A 20804-nucleotide genomic window follows, 5' to 3' on the forward strand; every position below is an offset into this window, starting at 1 on the left:
TTTAACCGTGCGTAACAAGCACGTAACACAACGCATCATGTTTAGGACTATAGAAATTTGGCTTACAGAATACCATTCCACGCACATTTCTCGAAGATAACATGACACGGCCGTGTTACGCGTTTACACTATCATACAGAATAAGGGCCCAGTCTTATTTCACATAAAACTTAGTTCCTACTTCTTACCATACTTTATGTAATATAATATTTTTCAAACCCATCGATTAGTTATTTAGTGTTTTCCAAACCTGCCACCAGACGTCTGCCCTACACTCACCCCTTATACGAAATGCAACACATACCAAACCCATGTAATAGCCATACAAACACAGCATATTTTGTACAATATTTACCAATGAAATTTAATATGATGCGGTTGCGGTAGCGTAGCAAATAGCTCAGATTATACCAACAAAGCTTTATTTGTGGAAATAAACAATAATTTGTTATCATAATATAATCTGACGCAGTATAAAATATTGTTTATTCGTTCGTGGTTAATATGTTTGAAATTTTAATTACACTATATTAATAAACCTTTCCGTCAAGTAGTGTTATATCAGAGTTTTAAGGTTATATAGAGCGGACATTGGGAAGATTGTCATACAAAAATTTTGCGCTCATGAGAGAATAGTTTGAGTAACCATACTCAAACTATTGTAAAATAGCAAAACACAAATGTAAAATACTTCATAATTTTTTCTGCCTCGGTGGCGCAGTTGTACTGCATGCGCGGCACGACAGCGCTTTGAGGTCCTGGGTTCGAATCCCGGGTCGGGCAAGCGATATTTGAGTTTTCTGTGCATTATTAGACCGGAGTTCAATATCGCTGTCTCTGTCTCGTCATACAATGTAAAGACGATAATTGGGTGACTTGATTGTACCTCTGCTTACCCCTTCGTGGATAAAGACGTGATGTTTTTGTTTGTGTGTGTGTGTTTTAAAAAATCATAACCTTCTTTTATGTGTACTAGAATTAATGAAAGTAAAATCTTCATTCCCTTCACAGTGGTTGGGGGAGAAACCCAAGAATTGTTTTCTATTTCCTTACCATTTCTAGTGACATATCGACCTAACCGCTTCCGCACCGCTGGTTTGAAGTAAACTCCACTGACGATCTTAGTGTACCTACAGGAAATGCAGTGGCGTGTGTGATTAGTCTTACTTAACACACATACATCGTAAATAATGAAACACAATTAATATATTTTCATAATTTATTTGGTTTTCTTCCATTGGTACATGGTATGGTATTATTACTATAGAATAAATCGGTTAGAATGATCCGAACAAATTCATCTACTCACTACACATTGATATTGATTAAATGCGGTTAATACCCTTCTGACTGTTATTTCGTTCCTTTTTTAAAATTCAAAATAAATATTCATAACTGTTTCTTACTCACTAATCGATTGACAGTATATATACACTTTTCAAATATGAGTACGTAAAGATAACCTATAATATAATAAATACTACGGCAAATTCTGTCAATCAATTTGTCGAAATTCGACTTTTGACAACGAAAAACAATGTTTTTCGTCGTGCGTGACGTTTTTTACATATGATATCGAATAAATATAACGATATTATACGATAAATTTAACGCAACGAACATAATTACAGGCCTGCGCAAGCATTTCATGCCTTGATCAATAGATCCTTACACTAATCCTATTATAAGTACGAAGCAGAGATAAGATATGACGGTAAAATCAAATATGTACAGCTGTGAGGACAGTTGAAACAGATAGACGAGAAATAATTATAAAATATAATAACGTTATAGACATGTGAGACATTCTTTAGGACGGTATTGTAGAGCACCTCCCTGAGGTTCCGATAGAGGCATTGTCCCTGACATTGGAAGCAGAAAGATATAAATTATAAAATAAGACATATATTTCTACAGCCCGTCTATCTAATATAATCGAAATAGGTACCCTCGCTTATACTTAAGATCTTTGGTATTATTAAATATTAAGGTCAATAATCGTATGCTTATTGTAATTCGCTTAAGAGCAGCCTGGTCGGCGGAACATGCGCATCTCGGTGGTGGCGACGGCGATCCACTCGTTCCTCACCGAGTCGAACCACGTGAGGCCCAGAGTGTACTTGCCGTTGATGTTCACGTGCTGGCAGTGTGAGAACCACCAGCCGCCCTCGTAATTTCCGGCGCAGTGGGTGTTAGAGATGTCGCGGTCGCGGTCGATGGCCGAGAATTCCATATGGTTTTGGTAGTCGAAAGCATCGCTAGCGTTTCCTTTGAATCCACTGACCTCAAGCACGTAGCCGGTGTCGCCGCTGCCAACATAGAAGTGATCGTACTGAGCATACCAAGAGCCGCCGTAAATGTCAGACATATCGATCCTCATGGAGGAGCAGTTGTTGGCGGTGAGCAGGTGCATGGTCTCCAGGCCGAGCCAATATTCCGAAGCGGGGTTTCCGAAGCCATAGACGTATTCAGAGAACTTCCTGTTGAACTCCACGGTGCCATTCCATCTGCGCTGGATGAGGGTTGTTCCGTTAGAGCACCACGTGTCGACGGTCTTGTGTCCGGGATGGATGATGTAGGTGCCCGGGGCGGAGATATTGGAGCAGTCCCTGGGAAGCTGGTTGACGAGATCCTCGTATTCCCGCTGCACTGGTTGTAGTTCCTTGACTTCGCCCATCAGTTCCGGGAGCGAGATCTCGGTGGCATTTGCATCGGCTGAGTTGGATTCGCTCTGTAACAAAAGTGTTATGAGAATCTAGTCACTGAGTTCTATTTCCAATTTAGCTAAAATGTACGATGTCATACCAAATGTAATAATTGTTTAGAAGTTACAGTAAGGCTATACGGTCAAAAGGCATAGGCGACGAAGTACATGCAAATGCAGTGCAGGTTAAACCAGATTTGGAACGTGACAACGCGAGGAAACGGAAACGACTTTTGACATATCTATATATTTTTTTTAACTAGCTATGGCCGGATAGAGGCTATAAGCAAGACGCCAATCTAAAACTGTTAACGTTCTATATGAGAATTGGCATATCCTAGTGATAGAATTATATTTAAAAATATAAGGGATTTACCCTTATATTTTTAACTCTTTCAGTTAGCGTTAAAGGTTATGATGAGAGGCATCTTGGCTTCAAGTCCTGTAGTACAAATGACACCTAGGTACTTTACATTCACCTATGTATATTAATAACTACGTATAAATGGCCTAAACAGCAAATGATAATCGAATTTTGCATTAAACACATTCCTATATTATAACCCTACCAAAATCTACAATCAGAATATGCACTATGCACCCAGCCTTACGGGTGACACTGACATAATTTCCATTTGTGTAATATATTCACATTATCTAGAAAGCATTGGGGTGAACAACAAACTTGGCTTTGGATTCTCAACTACGTGACGACGCTATTTCTGTTTGCTAATACTTGCACGTAGGAGATATCTTGCACGAATATATTAGAGTGTTCATTACTTAATAATGGCTCAAAATTAGCAGAAACAATTTAACAGATTTAGTTTATGCTAGATTGTGCTCGCGCCTTCGCCCGCGATTCATTTCGAAAAAAGGGTGTCCTCGAACACTCAGCGATACTATGCCTTTTTACTAGAATTTGACTAATAACTGAAGACAACTGAAGGTCAAGTTAAATTAAGTGAGAGATGTTGTCCAGAAATTCCCAAACCATCCACTCAACCATGACTAGCACCCACTTCTAACATGTTAATTGATAAGTACCAACAAATTGATTTACCACTAGAACTTATAATGTTTTTACCACCTGTTATCATCGTAATGAGCGAAATCAGAAATAACATTAAATGACAACATTGAAGTTATTTTGTGCCAGCTGAGGACATATTAACGCATCCGTGAGCAAGCCTAATTAGTACGTCGACTACATGTTGAGATAATCTAAACTAAAGTAATAAACTCCTTGAAAGACACCCGCTAACCCAAACTACTTAGAGTTCTGCATTTACATAACTATCTTAAAGATTACTATACACAAGCAGATTGCTCGCTAGATCATGTATACAGTAGTAATGCCTACCACGAAATTGTACTCGTCCTAACTAAACGTTTCCTTATAGTGCTCAAAAAATTACGACAAAAAATTTATTATTTATGAATGCAATATCCTTCAAACGAATGCAACGTGCTTGCGGGCAGCTAAAGCAGTATACGAAGCTGTAAATTCAACAGGTTCCCAAGACAAGTGATACATTTTTTTTTTCCGAGAGTGCTGAAATTCAGTCCCTAAAAATTAATTACAGAAGATGGAAATTAAATCTCTTTATTTTGAAATTATGGTTACAGTGGCTTCAATAAAAATTTACTTATAATATAAACAAAATTAATTTCTAAAGAACATGGAGTTACAGTTTATACGGGACTTTTAAAGTACGTTATCCTGCTCTAAAAAGTAATCTAGAAAAAACTGAGATAAAAGTGTTCTGAATCTTGTGACGAAGACATTACGGCTTATTATTAAATAATATCTTTTTGAACGAAAATTTAAAGAGTGATAGTAATTTTATGGTCTATAATAACCTCCTAAGGAAATCGTTATGTTCTTCTAAGAAAGGAATGATGGGTTTTACTGGTTTTTCTGGTATTCAAAGGCCCATCGCGCAAAAAGTTCCTACGTCAAGTTCACACCAACTCAAATTTAAGATAACCAAATCATGTTTTATAAAATCAAAACACATAAATATTTTAGATGAAACCTACCTTCAGGATATGGTCATTGAGGCGGTAGAAGTGTTCCTTAGACCTGGTCTGGAGCTCGTAGACCGAATCGTTGATCTTCTTCATCGTAAGGCGATCCATCTCAGCGCGGTCGATCGCATTACTGACGCTGACGGCGATGGCCTTGACGGACTGACGCAAGTTCTCCTGGTCTTCCTTTAGGTACGAAGACTGGGCGTTTAACTGCGCGGAAAAGTGAGGCTTATTAAAATATTTAACCACAAACAAACTCCCAGAGTATTAGTGATAATGGTAAATTTTGTAAAGTAAATATCGATATAAATTTCAGGTAAACCTAAAATAAAATTATAATTAAATGTCGTCAGAGTAAAGAGTTCAGACAAGCCTTTCTAAATTTTTTTTAATTCATTGAATATTTTATTGAATAGTATTTACTAATAACTATTATTTGGCTTCTAAGCTAGAAGACTACAAAAAAGAACATAATTTATGAATACAAACCTGTGCAAAGCTCACTTCCAGCTTCGATATCTCCTTCCTGAACTCCGGAATAGTTTTATCGACCTTATTTTCGATTCCTTCAACGTCCTCTCGCAGTTCCAAAATAGAAGCATGGACCTTGTCGACGTCTGAAATCTTCTGCGAGGTATTTTTCATTTCCTCACGCAGGACTTTGGTTTCGAGTTCCAGGAATTCAACTTTGGCAGAGAGGAGGTTCCAATTGGGTTCTTCGAAGCGGTCAAGGCGGCGTTGGACGTCGAGGATCTGGGTCTGCAGGTTCTGCTGGTAAACGTCGAGCTCGTCCTGGCTGCGGGCGAGGCGGGAGATCTGCGCGTGGATCATCTTGTTGTGCCGATATTTGTGATTGCGCTCGTGCTTCAGTTTGCCGGCCCGCAGCTCATGCGGTTCCAGTACGTCGTTGTAGCTGTTAGGGTTGATCTCTTCCAATTGCTTTGTCTTCAGCTGGAACAAATGGTTTTATTAGCATGTATTTTTAAATGTCAACGAAGAATCATAAAGTATTTGAATTTATATTTGCATCGTGATTGTTTATGAATTACGTAGATTTTGTCTGACGTGATAAATGTGCAGCGCATAAAGGAAATTAAAACACGTGGAACCAGTCTTGATTATGAAAAATTAAAGGAAAAAGAGTTTATTTTCTATTTATAAAGTGGAAAAAGTACAATAGATCATTTCCTATCCAGAATGAGAAAAGAAAGAAATTGTTTCACTCGCGGGACAACTTAGTTATTAATACATTCACAAGAATAGGTTAATTTGTGAACACAAACACAATTAAGTATTACTGCTGCGACTTTATTCCATTATTAAAGAGATCTCTACATCTAAAGATGAAACTAGGACATTTGGGAGGTAAGAATCTAATTGATAGGCACCAGATTGAAATATTTGTATATTCAAATATTTGTTAGTGTGTTATAAATGACACAATAAGACATTTCTTATATACAATGATAGACCACTCTCTAAAAATTCTTTTACTTGCAATCACATACACTGCACCAAATGAAAGTCGCATAAAAGTCAGGCATTAGTGAGATTAGCTCGGGACATGGCCATGTAATATTTATGTTTAGCGATATGAAAATTCCTTTTAGAATCAAAAGGATGGAGTAGATTAACTCGTGTTAGAGATGAGGGGAAGAAACTAGGGGACGCCGACGTCGAAGGACAACCTGACCAAGAAACTGGTTACTGAAGAATATGTAGGCATATTTACAATTAATTGTTTCTTGTTAAATTAAATTGGCCATTTATATTAAATTAACCTACTGATTACTATTTGTATTTATGTTAAATATACATACCTAATTTAAAAATATACTATATGACATCAGTGACTAAAGGCTTTTATAGTTACTATTTATTATATAGAAAATACTTTATCGAAAATTACTGATGATTGCTGATAAATGTCAAAATCACACATTTCCATTTCATATAAACTCTAGTACTTGTCCTTATAGGTTAGTTACGTCGTGGATCGGGGGTTTCAGATTAGTTGGAGCAAAGGCTTGTTGGTACCAGAGGCAAACATTCTTTATACTGAGCCTGTTTGAGAGCTGAATAATGTAGGCACAGATCCCAGGGTAGAACACATGCTTCAACAAACTTTAAAGGTTATTCTTCTGTGAAATAAACGGCGTGTTTCATTGTAAAATGTATGTGTGCTTTGGATATAAATCGATAAATTCTTAGTTCGATCCTCGTGGTTTTGGAATGATATATAATTAGCTTCCATTGTTTGTCGATGCGTGATTTTTAATTGAATATATTCTTATATATTTTGATTTACAGGTGGAAAACATATCGCACATCCGCAATCATCGTCATTATTATTCTCGGCATCGTGAAATACATTTCAATACTATTTGGTTCGTCGATCGGCACATCAAGCGAATGAAATACTGCAGTAATGAGACTTGTATATATTATGAGAAAAATCTGTCTTTCATTCAACGAATAAATTGTTTTATAAATAGTATAAAAATTATGTTTTTTTTTTAAATTGTTCTTTTAATGAAATAATCGGTTATTAAGTGTACTCATTATTTTTTTAGTGAGGTGTTACTTATTTGTACTAATAAAAGTCTAATTCTGGGACACGTAAAAGCTATGTAAATTAACATTTTAATTTAATTGGATGATTGAGACAAATGTAAAATATTTTATACCATTGCAAAAGGACATCAGACGTCTAAACTGGCCCACTGCAGACAGGAAATAACCTTAGGGACGTAGTCTATCGTTGGTTAATATTACAATTGGACTATTTCACTATCGTCGAGTCCAGTGTGGTACATTTGTTTTGACAGGATAAAAACACAGACATCAAGTACTTGTACGTATTCGGCCTTCCAAGCTCATTAGACATTCAACCCTGTTTTTATATTCAGTTTACGTATTTACTTAAGGGATGTTTTCTTAAAAATCCACTTCGTTGCTTGCGAAAAAACGGACAATGTATGAAAAATTCACACGGAGCAGGTAAAATTGTAAAGATGTGCGTTAAAGCGCGAGACAGAAGAATGCTAATGAAGATTGTTGGTGACAACAAATAAGATGGCGCAAACGACCTGTTAAGTGTTGCCAGTGGTATCTTAAAAAAAGGAATAACATCCAACGAAGAAATCACACACACATCATCACGCATTTTATCCCCGAAGGGGTATGCAGAGGTGCAACCAGGGCACCCACTTTTCGACAAGTGTGTTCCGTCCCATGATGTGATAGGGGACGAGCCTATCGCCATATCGGGCACAAATCCAGACTCCGGGCTGATACTGAGCAGAAAAACTCAATTATCACTTTGCCCGACCCGGGATTCGAACCCAGGACCTCAGAGCGCTGATGTACCGCGCATGCAGTACAACTACGCCACCGAGGCTGTCGAGGCAGCACGAAGAAATCAAGTCTTTGAAAATTGTTGACGCGTATTCGTTTATTAAATTTCACGGTATTACCAAATTTAAAAATAGCACTTTTCACATAATATTTTCTGGGGAATTGTAAAACGAGAGGCTCCGTCCATATTAAGAGATTCCGCACCACCGCCAGCTCGCCAGTAAACGCATATTCATGCGCTGAAGCTTTCTTTAGCAACAGCCTGAGCCGACTCCGGTGGCGGAGATTTTATCCTAACAAGTACGCTCTGAAAGGATACACGTGTGAAATAGCAACGGAATATTCAAGTTACTTGCAAATTTGCGTTACATGTGCATCGAAATGCGACACAAGGGATTACAGGCGACGTTGGATCTCTAGTTGACAAATAACTACCGACTTTAGTGAACTTTGTGACTAACTCGTGTTGAACGTTTTGGTACATTAAGTCATCAGATAGTTAAAAGTAGTTTTATTTGTGCGATGTCGTGTGACTGATTCGATGTTATTATAGAAGTTGAAGTTTGTGAGGTTGTTTGCATCTTGTTAAAAGAAATAACAACTGCTGAATGTATTTGGAATTGACATTGGGACTTTTATAACCACCAAGAAATAATTTCCTAATGAACATAGGAATTGAATTTATCAGAAAATTAACATCACAATAAATCAATATGTCATTGTGATAGAAACAATTAATATTATAGTAATTATTTTCACAAGTTAAAAACAATAAGGATATTGAGTTTTATAATTTTTGGAATTGTCCTGGACATGAACAATATAATAATGTATGTTAGCATTTGCATTACAATTTTAGTCACCGTTTTGGTCATTTGTTCTGCGGACCATTGATTATGGATTATCGTGCAGCCTTTGAAGTATTTCCATCAAGACTCAACAGTCTCAAGAAGACAACAGTTCGCAACTCAAACTCCTGGATGTTAATAGTTAAACCTGTTTTCAATTGGCTACAAAAATGACTCGCCCAAGTCCATTACCAGCTAACAACGGCAGCCATTTACCAAATCGCCATGATCTCTTTCATTTTCCTTTGTTAATTTCGTTGAGAAATTCCCAGGCAACGTTGATTTCCCGCGGGATCCTCAAAGTTTTACATTTACCCGAACGACAGTTATTTTTGGCTGATCACGCGTGTAACTATTACGATAACTCGTATTGAGGTGATCTCTATTTTTTTTATTTTTGGTTGAAGTCAGTTTGATATGGGTATTAACAAATTAACAAATTATGAACAGATTGATTTCTTATGTTTACGCGAATGTTACACATTGGAATAAAACTATTTTTGTTAGTTATCCAAAAAGAATGACAACTCAGTCTCCACTGGCACCACGAAAGCTGCAAAGTCTTCAAAACTTCGAGAGAAAATCGAAATGTAAAAACTGCGTTAAAATCCTCAAAATAGTTTTATATTCATTTAAGAAATTCTTTTTGTGGTATAAATGGTTAACAGAAATTAAATTATCGAAATCATAAATTCTACCGTCATGCTGTAAAATTGAAGTCGATGTGTATTTCGAGGTAAATGAATCTTACAGTAAAAATAAAGAAAAGTAGGTAGATTATGTACGTAGTTAACGGTTTCCAGAAAATAAAAATAATTCTAGTTATTCAACATTAGACATAGAACGTACAGTACGAATCTCGCGGTACTACACGCAGTGTTTAGGAATGGCTCTACGTTAGAATAACCCGAATATTGGAAAAAGAACACCTCTAACTGTCACGTATTCCCGTGGGTTTGAATTTCACTATATTCCAAACCGCATGCATCTTGTTGACGTAAAAATTCAATTTATTCCACTGCATTTTATATCTCCATTCGTTTTTATGATTTTTTCGTGCGTTTTGTTGCGGATGAGGGATCCACGCGAACTGTTAGACTGGGCACGTTCCGACTGGATATCTCCCTTCTGTAAATACATGAAACAATTTCGACAGAGTGTTCCAATTTTGAATTTATTTACCTACAGACGTTTTTATTTTTTTTTATTGACCTTCGTCTTTTTGAATTTTTCAATATGCGTTCGGAAACTTTGAAATAACGTTCGATAGAATTGCAATGTTTTTAATTGAATATATTTCTTATTCGTTGGCTATTCAGTGTGAGGAATCTAAGGAAAAACGACGGAGTATGAACGGATACCAGAAATATATATGTGCAAAATAAGTACTCTGTACAAGTTATTTCTACTAAAATAAATTTGGATTCATTAAGGAATCTAAGTATCGAATCGTAGTTCCGAGGCTAAAGAACAAGTACCGCTATTTTTAAAATAGTTCGTATCAATAAAGTATTTAAATCACACCATTTATTGAATATAAAAATATTTTATAAAATATTGTTACAGAGAAACTATGAACCTTACACTAATTGGGTTAAAGCTAAATTAAAGACCGCCGATCCGATGAGGGGTTAATTTGATTATTGAACGATTTCAATATTCCGGTTGGGCAGTGACGGCTAAACTATAACATTGAAATATAATTTTACGAATACTTGTTAAATAATTATGTAGATAGTAGACTATCTACTTGAGAAATAATTAACGTAATTATTTAACGCGGCGGCGATAACCTGGGTGTGGAATGGACTGTCGAGACGAATGTCCGCAGGTTCAAAACCAAAGGGCACACTCCTCTGACTTTACTAAAAAATTATGTGTGTATTCTTTATGAATTGTCGCTTGTTTTAACAATGAAGGAAAACATCTTGACGAAACCTGCATACCTGAGAAGTTCTCTATAGGAATTTCGAGGTTGTGTAAAGTCTACCAATCCGCACTAGGTCAGCGTGGTGGACTAAGGCCTTATCCCTCTCAGTAGTAGAGGAGGCCCGTGCCCAGCAATGGGACGGTATATAATACAGGGCTGATGATGAATTATTTAACAAGTATTCACAACATGATCTACTATACTCGAGGGTGGCGTAGTTAAAAGCGCATTGTCAACTTCGGTCTCGAAGCAGCGGTATTCAAGCTTTGTTGTGATTTAAAGGATTGTGTCCAGCGTATTAGGAATTACGTGAAATTTTCATCCTATCTCAAGATGTCCAGCGCAGTCACTACGAAGTTCTAGATGAAGTTAGTACTGTTTAGGTGCAGTTAATATATTACAGGCGAGCGAAATATTCATTCCTACTTTTGTTGACAATATTTGTGTATACCACATATTAATGGTAAATAACATAAGCAATAACAATGTGATAAAACCTCATAGAGGCTTCGTTAATATATTATAATACTAGCTTACAAGCTGGCCCGCAGATCCGTTCGGGTAAAAAAGATTTTCCGGTATAAACGTCCCGTTTTAAATCACAGGAGTAATATAGCTTACTATTAGTCTAAAAATTATCAAAATCGGTTGAGTAGTTGTTGAGATTAGCGTGTTCAAACAACCAAACTCTCCAGCTTTATATATTAGTATAAGGTTGTTGGTGACTAAATAGAAAACATGCAAACTAAAAATTACTCGTATAAGTGAACATAATTGGCCGTAATACGGACGGAAAATCTGTTTCAACTATGGCCAAATGTGTATGCAAGTAAACTGAATTTATATTTATTTATAGTTTATTAAATTAGCGTATTCGTCTTTGTTTGAAACGAAAACCTTAATCAACGAACGATGCTCGAAAGCTTTTAAGGCAAGAAATCGTATTTAAAAATTCAAACGAAACTGAAATAAATACTTTTACTTCATAATAACACGAATCAAGCCAACAGAATGCAACGTAAATTAGAAAAATAAAACAAAAATACTGTGAGCCGTCCATCCGTAGCGAATAAGTTAATAAAAACAACTTCGGCTATGAACTATATTAAATCTGTGCGAAAGTGGATTAATATTTTGCAATAATTTTTATTCCAATAACCAATAACGTCGAGAATCAGTTGTAAATCAAAAATATTTTCGATATAACTGCACTCACTCCAACGCATTTAGTTCTTAAATCGTTTCATAGTGAATATTTGTTACTTTGTAGTAATTTAATATATTTTGAAAGGGTTTGATTTTTATTTAATTACTCGTGTTTTAATTTGTGCCAGTACTACTTCATAGTTCAACAGTTTTAGATCATGTTTGATTCTAAATTTAAAAATAGCTGTAAAATCGGAATTTATATTTGACCGAGTTTAATTTTAATCAAGTGGAATATTCCGGAAAAAGTAATAATACTTTTATTAATACAAATTTTATAGCTATTTGCTAGATAAAATTTGTTTACAACCAGTGCAATTTAGACATAATGCTACAAACAAACTCACACTTGTAATCTCATTTGTAGTTATGGCTAGATCACAGTACAGAGGACACTTGCGAACGGTTCTGTCGCCGTAAACATTTCATTATGCAATCCGATTTATTCACAGCGAAGAAAAGCTCTTCAAATTAATTATGAGAAGCATCTCAGCAGTTGGAGGAAACTCGAGCCCTCTCAACCTTTTTGAAGTGCACCGCTTGCCTACATCCGTTCACATTTCGAAATCAGGACGCGAGACAGTGGAATTGTATGAGTCGGAAGATATGGTGTTTTCCATTCGTTCATTTAGTTCATTTGACTTATCTGACATAACTATTAACCGAACTACACTAAAGTTCGCATTCGGATGAGAGATGGTTTTGATTTTCGAACGTTTGATGTCCGATTTTATGTTTAAATAACTATCATTCATTTTACAAAAAACCTTTAAAAATAGGTATTCGTTTTTATGATTCAAAAGCACGATTCACGTCTTATTTCATTTATTCGAAACTGGTTTTTAAAACGGAAAACACTTTATTATAATACATATTATGTTTGCAAGAGGTATGCACACTATCTCATGTGTCCTGAACACGGGCAGCTGCGAGCTCTTTAAATATGCGCTTATTAAACTCCACGAAGATAATTGAACGCCTTGCTATGTAGGAATGGAATATCCATAATGCTTTATTTTATCTTGACGCAGTGACTGGTCGCCAGGCTTGTACCAGAATATTAATTAATTTATATATATCCACATAAAATTAATATACAGCAACTATTTAGTATATATAAGGCTGCGACAGAATAACATGACAATCAGGCAGGGTCCTAATTTCCTATTTCACCCGCTTTTGACACTATATAACAACCACGTATGACTAACGTATCTCATTGCGTTTATGATAATTAAAGGCATGCAGAAAACCAATCCGCGCTAATTCCACGTGGGTAGCGTGACACGGCCGCACAAGATTACACTGCCATACAGAATAGGGTTCCAGTAAACGACTTTTTTATTTTACCGACGTATGAAATGGAAAGCCAGTCGTAATAAAATAAAGCGCGGACGTTCCTTCATTTTTAATTAATTAATTGCAATTACTTTACTCAGTCGCCTCTAATTTCGTATCTCGTAAATGGAGACTATTTAATTTGACCGTGTAACGTAGCGGAGGTAAATGGGATTCCTGATGCATTATTTGATATCAGACCCAAAGAATGATTTACATGTTTACCATGGCTAATTATTGTTTTGACATAAACATCATGGGGATAGGATATCTATATTAATAATAATTTCGTGGATTCGTGGAACCGTAGGGGAATGAACGAAAGCCTTATTCAATTCGAATTAGAAAAGAGGGAAACTCTATCATGTGGCGAGTAATACTTATTATATTTTTAATCCTGACATACAAAAATAAATAAACTATATAGAAGAAATTATAAAAACTTTAGACTGCAAAATCACAGACAGACCTTAGACTAGTGGTAAAAATATATACAACATAATATTGTTTTTAGCGCATAATATTGTCGCGTAATATAATTGACAACATTATCGGAAACGATTAAGCTGATTCATATATTAAACTTTCAAATCCAAAAATCGATGACTGGATCCAATTTGATACACATACAGCACGTTTTGGATGAAAACATCTTTTGTACTCTAGTTAAAATTATTTTCAATATTCAGGACAAAATTTGCATGCAAACCCGCAATAGTAAACTATAGAAAATTCAATCAGTCACCGAGACCAGCGTCCGTGCCGACCTTTTAACTGCAGTTGTGTAAACTCGAAAGGCCACACACGATTCTTTTGATTTTGTCGTTTTAGAAAGCTCGGCTGAGCTTTAAGCCCCGGATGGCTATACATTGGCTCACTACTGAAAGCTCCATATGGCTTATTTTGGGTACGTTCAAACGAATAGTCATAATGCGCCAGAGCGTTGGTGAAGCGCGACATTTCTAATACTGGTGATAGGTTTCTCGTATCTATAGTATAGAGTATGGCTTCGAACAACCAGTCTGACTATCAAGCATTATGAATATTGTCGATTTTGGGATCATACTATCTATCGAATACATTCTTAGACTGACAATATCTTTTTTATCTTTTTTTAACGAGCTTGATCGTTATTTCACGACTATGTCGCTCCGTACGTCCACTTTTACCCGTGCCTACTAACTTTTGATGATATCAAAATAATTTTTTAATAAAGCCCTAGCCTCTTCCGATACAGGAACGGACGGAATAAGTGGTTGTTTTGATTCATTAACACAGAATCGCCATTGACTTCAACAAGTGGGGTAGTAATATATTGTAGATGGGAGCTAATCAATATAAAGAGAGCGCTGACGCGCTTCGTGTCATTCGAAGTTTACTTGTCAAGTTCATCAAACAGCTGTTTTGGACTAAGTATATCGTTTACCCTTCGGCTTTTAATTACCACACTTTGGAAAACGTAGATGAAGAGCAAAATCTGGACCGACCGCCTTCACCCATAATACCTTCCTCATTCAATTCCGAAATATATGTGTAAAAAATCTGAGAATTAAATTAATTAAACATCTAAATATGTCTCAGTATTTTGTAATTAGTGTACGAGCTACATTACTGTTCCAACGTAAATAGTTAGCTATTCGCTAATGAAAGCTCGATTCAATTGTCAAATCCTTCGCAAATTAATACTACACCACAAATTCGCAAACCGCATGCTCATATAGTGTTAAGAATTTAATATCAAAATTATTGCCCGCGATTTCGGCAAGGAGTCCTGCACAAACCACGGAATGCATAACCAAATACCAACTTAATTCAGCTGTTAAACGCATTAAAAAATAATAGCCGCTCTAATTGGCCGGGGCCGGGGGTCAGATTTCGTGCGGTCACTGTGAGGTCCCGTTTTTGTCGCGGCCTCCCGGTTCCCACAGGAATTTCGAGGCTCTCACGACTCAACGGACATTGTAAACAAGGATTACAATTTTACTACCGTTGAAGGATGTTTCGTAATGTATGTGAACTTTTATGATTTTATTGCAAATTACCAGAGCTTTATATATAAAGTAAAGGTATCTTACTCCTTCACTATTTGAGACCTAGGTTTCCCTAGTAACGACCAGTGACCAGTGAAGTGATTCGTTTTTGTTATAATTATCGTCGCATATACCTAATATGCCAAACATATCAAACAAAAATTCTAGTTTTTTAAAACGATTAGTTTAACGATTTAGTTAATCGAACCTAAGAGCGAATATTTAGAGTCCTTACAATAAGGCGAAATTATCTACAATATTGTGTTAAATAACTCTTCGCGTGTCAAGTGAGCAGCGACAAAATATCGAGTTAAGGGCTTTAGTTTTAGTCCGGTTTGTTTAGGAGTATATTCATGTTTGAACTTCAAGCTGATTTATTCCTATTTATTATATATTTAAAAACTTTATTGTACCCATAAATTTCAAAAGAAAAACAAATATATATACATATTGAGCAAATAATTTAAGCACCGGTGGGACAAATGGCGGTCTTATCGCTCAAGGCGACCTCTAGCGGACTACTATAATTATTATTATAGAAATAAATAAAGAGACTAGTGGTTCACCTGATGGTAGGTAACATGGCTATACAGTAAAACGTCACTTTGAACAAAGTATTGCTATGCATTACACTGCGCAGGATTATGAAATGTTTTAATTTTAATGTTAAAAAGACTTGGATGAATAGCACTCACCTACATGAGTCATACTCAGACTTGGAGCAATATCAAGCAAGCAACTTAGACTGTGCGGGATGGCCAGTCACTGGATGCCTATCTCGGGGACATAGGACCTGAATGAAAGGAAGTTGGCGGTGTGATGCCCCGAGCCTCAGAAGATACGTAAAGCTTTTGGTCCTGCGTCTGATCTTTCTCCGGTCATGTCGGATTGCTGTCTCACCGGACCATGTGAGTGAAGGAGCAGAGAGTGCACCTGTGTACTGCGCACACACTTGTGCCCTATAATATCTCCTGGTACCCGGCTGATCTGCGTTAAGACTGGCCGCCATGGCCTAAATTCAGTTAGGAAGGAATCAAATCGATGATAAATGATGACTGACATACAAGTACTCTATACTCACAATTTACGTCACGGATAATGTACTCAAATTTTCTTTGATAGTCGCGAATAAATCTTAATATTACAATTCCATTATCGTATGTAGCCCGCACTCATGTGGGGTCAGTAAGCGAGTTAATATCATAATTCCGTGGCTCGCAGCAACACGGTCATCACTAACAACGTTATTGAAACTGAATTTACAGGGAAACCGGGCTAACAACCTGCACGCGGATACACTACGTTACAGTTATTGAATTTCTAAGCCCTTTACTAACGTATTAAACAGACTTATATTGCTGGTGGCCGTTGCAAGTATCATGTAAGCATTTTTTTTATTTTTAATCCCCGTCCTTAAAAGGAAAAATAAGGAAAGCTCTGAGCACCCAATCCTACGTTTACGTGGTATAAAAGTGTTGCTAACGCAGATAATATTTTAGGTGATTCTATATAAGTTTGTAGGAGGAAATTGAGGTCCCCTATTTTATACGTTTTTCACTTTCCTCCCATTAATGCTAGGTTATGGACAATGGATTCATCCGAGGCCTCTACCCAATTCTTTGTGCTCTTACAAACGCGAAACCCTAAGCGGATGAAGACCCTGCAGTCGCCATAGATGATAGTCTCTTTATAATATCTATTCTATAGCTGACCACTATTGTATCGAAGTATAATCAAGGTCCGGTGTACGTGTTATCTAGCGTCGCTCAAATGGTTTCGGCTCGGAAGTGCCATCAACGACCGTGTTGGTTTACGAGCTAATCGCGTTCCCGGATCACTGATCATGCTGGCTATAGTTTAGTATGATGGTATTAACATTGCTAACATATTCTCTTACCTCTGAAGGGTAGAGAAGGAAATTTCACTATGTGACACACAGCTTGGTAGGGAGTCTATCTCTAATTATTGTTCTTGTAGGAATGATAAGCGGCGATAGCCTGTTTGGTTGTGGAACGGACTGCCGAGACGAATGTTCACATGTTCAAATCCCAAGGGCACATCTCTGACTTTTCTAAAAAAATATGTGTGTATTCTTTGTGAATTATCGCTTGCTTTAACGGTGAAGGAAAATGTCGTGAGGAAACCTGCACACCTCAGAAATTCTCTATTAGGAATTTTCAAGGGTGTGTGAAGTCTACCAATCCGCACTAGGCCAGCGTGGCGGACCTTAGTTTTAGGCCTTAGCCTAATCCCTCTCAGTAGTAGAGGAGGCCCGTGCCCGACAGTGGGACAGTATATAATACTGGGTTGATATTATTATTGGAATGATAACACATCCTTATTGACTAATGAAGTGCAGCGATTCCCTGAAAACTTGTCTAGTATTAAACGAAATTAATCTCTCAGTATTGAGGAATTAAAGGTGGAAATAGAAAGCTAGGCCGTGTAAAGCCGGGGTCCTGAGTAATTTATTCAAATGGCATTCCAAATTCAAACGCGGCGAGCGGTTAAAAATCGCCGCCGCAACGGTCGCGCGACGGTTATGTGCATATACCGTGAACACGCATGCCACCTGTTATTATTGTTTTACACGCTGATATAAACTTTATTAAACATTAATTAAGTTACGTTTCGAATGGACAGCGACATTGCATCAAATGTTCTTAATAAAAAGAGGGTAATGTGAAATATCTTATTGACAGATTTTCAATGGTTTGAGGTATCGTTTAGGAACGATAACTAGTTACTTTTTGCATCTGCATGTTAGATAGTCTATTCTCGGTATAAGCTTTCACTGTGCTATTTTTCAGAATAAATAGCTAACTTGGTCAAAGTAACTTAAACTGAGTGTGCAAATCTCCACTCAATCAGCGATAGCTGCATTTAAAATCAAAGAAACAAACTTAACCACGTCTAATATTAGGAGGATGAACTGATATTTTGAATTCCTGCGTCAACAACCAAAAAGCAGTTATAGAGATTGCGAAGGGATTTGTTGATCCTCCGGCAATCAAACTATGAAAAAATGCATCAGTACTGAAAGTTGTGAATCATTTTTTAATGAAAATACGAGGAAATATATAAGTTCTGGTCGAAACACAATGTGAAAAACAGATAAATTTATTTGGTATAGCACATGTTACTCAAAGATAGTGCAGGTTTCTTCATAAAAGAAAATGAATTAGCACCTCTTTAATTTGAAGTCACTTTTTTAAATTTATAAAAATTTACTAATAATTAGTATTTAATTTTCGGCTATGAGATCATTTTAATAATTTAATAAGAATAAACTCTTAGACAACATAACATATATCTAAACTAACATTACACCTTTCTTTACTTACCCTTACTCCAGAATATTTATGAAAATTCAATAAAAGCACGTTAGGGAACGGTTCCAAAGAGGCCCGTAATGTCCAAAACCCTTTACATAATATAAAAGATTCGATTCCAAGGAGCCCCTGGGACCGGGAATCATCTTAGGTGCCGATATATTCGGACAAATTGCGAAAACAATGACTTTAGATGGTTACGGTACAGTAGTCAAGAACCCTCTAAATATTTTCATTCAGTGATTAAGTCTATCAATAATGGATCATGGGAATATTATAGAAAAATATCATCAATGACTAACTGAACTACCTACCTAACCTAGTTAAATTGAGTCAAAATGTTTACGAGTTGTTTTGTACCCCGGCTACATTTTCGTTCTATAAGGCAGGCCCTAGACTTTCTCCCTTATTCGTGAGACGGAAACAAACTCGGCGGACCGTGGATGTTATTGCATCCCTATGCTATGAAATGCGACGCTAAAACAGGGGCCCTGGAACATCTTCAATATTGTTAAAATAATAATACTCTATCTCTTTCTTGTGGAGAATTAATATTTCCAACTTCTTGCTTTACGATTCATTTCGTTGCGGGGTGAAGACTTATTGTTTGTTCCTTGAGACTCGCCGAGCGTCACCGATCGGTGTGATACAATGCTGATCCTGGCTTAAAAGATTTATAGTGATGGTTGTAGGATGAAAATTTTAATATGTAATCTAAGCAAATCTGTGGATACATCTGTTGTCTCACTCTCGCATCCCTATATAGTCGATTACCGTATGTCTCAATACAAGCATGTGCCGTTTGGCGGCAATAATACCAATCTTAGATCGATTTCCTTGCAACTGGCGGTAGACATTGGGGATTACGCGCTACTCACGAGAAATCGTCTGGAGATTACCTTTTCTTCTAAACCAATTATATCTACTCCTATTTTTATCCCCTGATCTTAGTTGCGGTTAAAATAATCTATATAACCTAAGACTTTCCTGTACCCGTATTTCTTTTTAAATATCATTGTGCCCTGTAATTTTTTATTTAACTAAAATCAACTTTATAATTATGCAATACGATTTAATTATATTTGAACAACAAAAACCAATTAACATCGTATTTTGTAGTCTTCATTTATCAGTTTCGAATGACAAAACATTGACTGCATCAAAGCCTGTCAAGATGGCTCATTTCACACGAACAAATTCTATTGTAATCCAAGTAACTCCGCCTCGTAGTATTTTTAATCTTACGCCGCAAGCCATTCATTATTCAGGTTTATATACAAAGGGGCTTACCTACGTCCGAACTCGGACTAATCGTGCGAGTTGATCCAAAATGTTCTTTTTCAATGGTGGTACGCGATACATCACGTTATCGCTCCGTTTTCGGACTTTTAAAGACTTTCCTTGCCAATTGTTAATGTTAATATATCACCTGAAGTTTTGGGTTTGTGGCAGGGGTGGAAAACTCAATAGTTTTAGGGAGTTTCTGTTCTATGATTGGCTTAGTTGGTGATAGATTGCTGTCAGTGGATCTTAGACCATAATCGGTCTCTCAACCAGCTAAGCTGGGCGGTGAATGTCAAATCTCTGTTTAAACTGCACTGGTATTAAAATGAAACGATATGATAACATAAAAAAGAGGGAATAAATCAATATATTTTTTAAAGTCGATCTGCAGTTCCTTCACGACGTAGATGCTTCAGCTGCAGTATGTATGAATGAAGTCGCGCCTATTTTTGTGTACATATAAAATTCCACTCACCTCCTTAGCCATTTTCGCGACGTGAGTCCTAATTTCGGCGACAGCGGACCTCATCTGCTGACCCTCGTACTTGAGCCGTCCTGCAGCGCAGTCCAGCTTGTCGACCCTGGTCTCCTGCGTGCGAGCTAGTTGCGCTAGATCCGAGGTTTCGCTCAGAGCCTGCTTGAGCTGTGGAAACGTACATTCTATAGGACAAGTCACAAAACAACAGTGATAGGTGTAGAATTCGGGCACATTCTTAGACACATAGGAACTAAAACTGTCGA

The 20804-nt window shown here is 36.8% G+C and overlaps 1 protein-coding gene across 1 annotated transcript in view; it reads right to left on the reverse strand.

Moving 5' to 3' along the window:
• Positions 1-1205: 1205 nt before the first annotated feature.
• The window catches only part of LOC115455377 (protein scabrous), a 41867-nt gene continuing 22268 nt past the window's right edge, over positions 1206-20804 (reverse strand). Inside the window, exons 3-6 of the mRNA XM_030184030.2 lie at positions 20539-20706; positions 5228-5689; positions 4748-4948; positions 1206-2731 (exon numbers count right to left, since the gene is read on the reverse strand). Coding sequence (XP_030039890.1) covers positions 2021-2731; positions 4748-4948; positions 5228-5689; positions 20539-20706 — 1542 coding nt within the window. The 3' untranslated portion in view covers positions 1206-2020. The remainder of the gene's footprint in view (positions 2732-4747; positions 4949-5227; positions 5690-20538; positions 20707-20804) is intronic.

The sequence above is a fragment of the Manduca sexta genome, chromosome 27 (genome assembly GCF_014839805.1).
Source record: "Manduca sexta isolate Smith_Timp_Sample1 chromosome 27, JHU_Msex_v1.0, whole genome shotgun sequence".
Lineage (NCBI taxonomy): Eukaryota > Metazoa > Arthropoda > Insecta > Lepidoptera > Sphingidae > Manduca > Manduca sexta.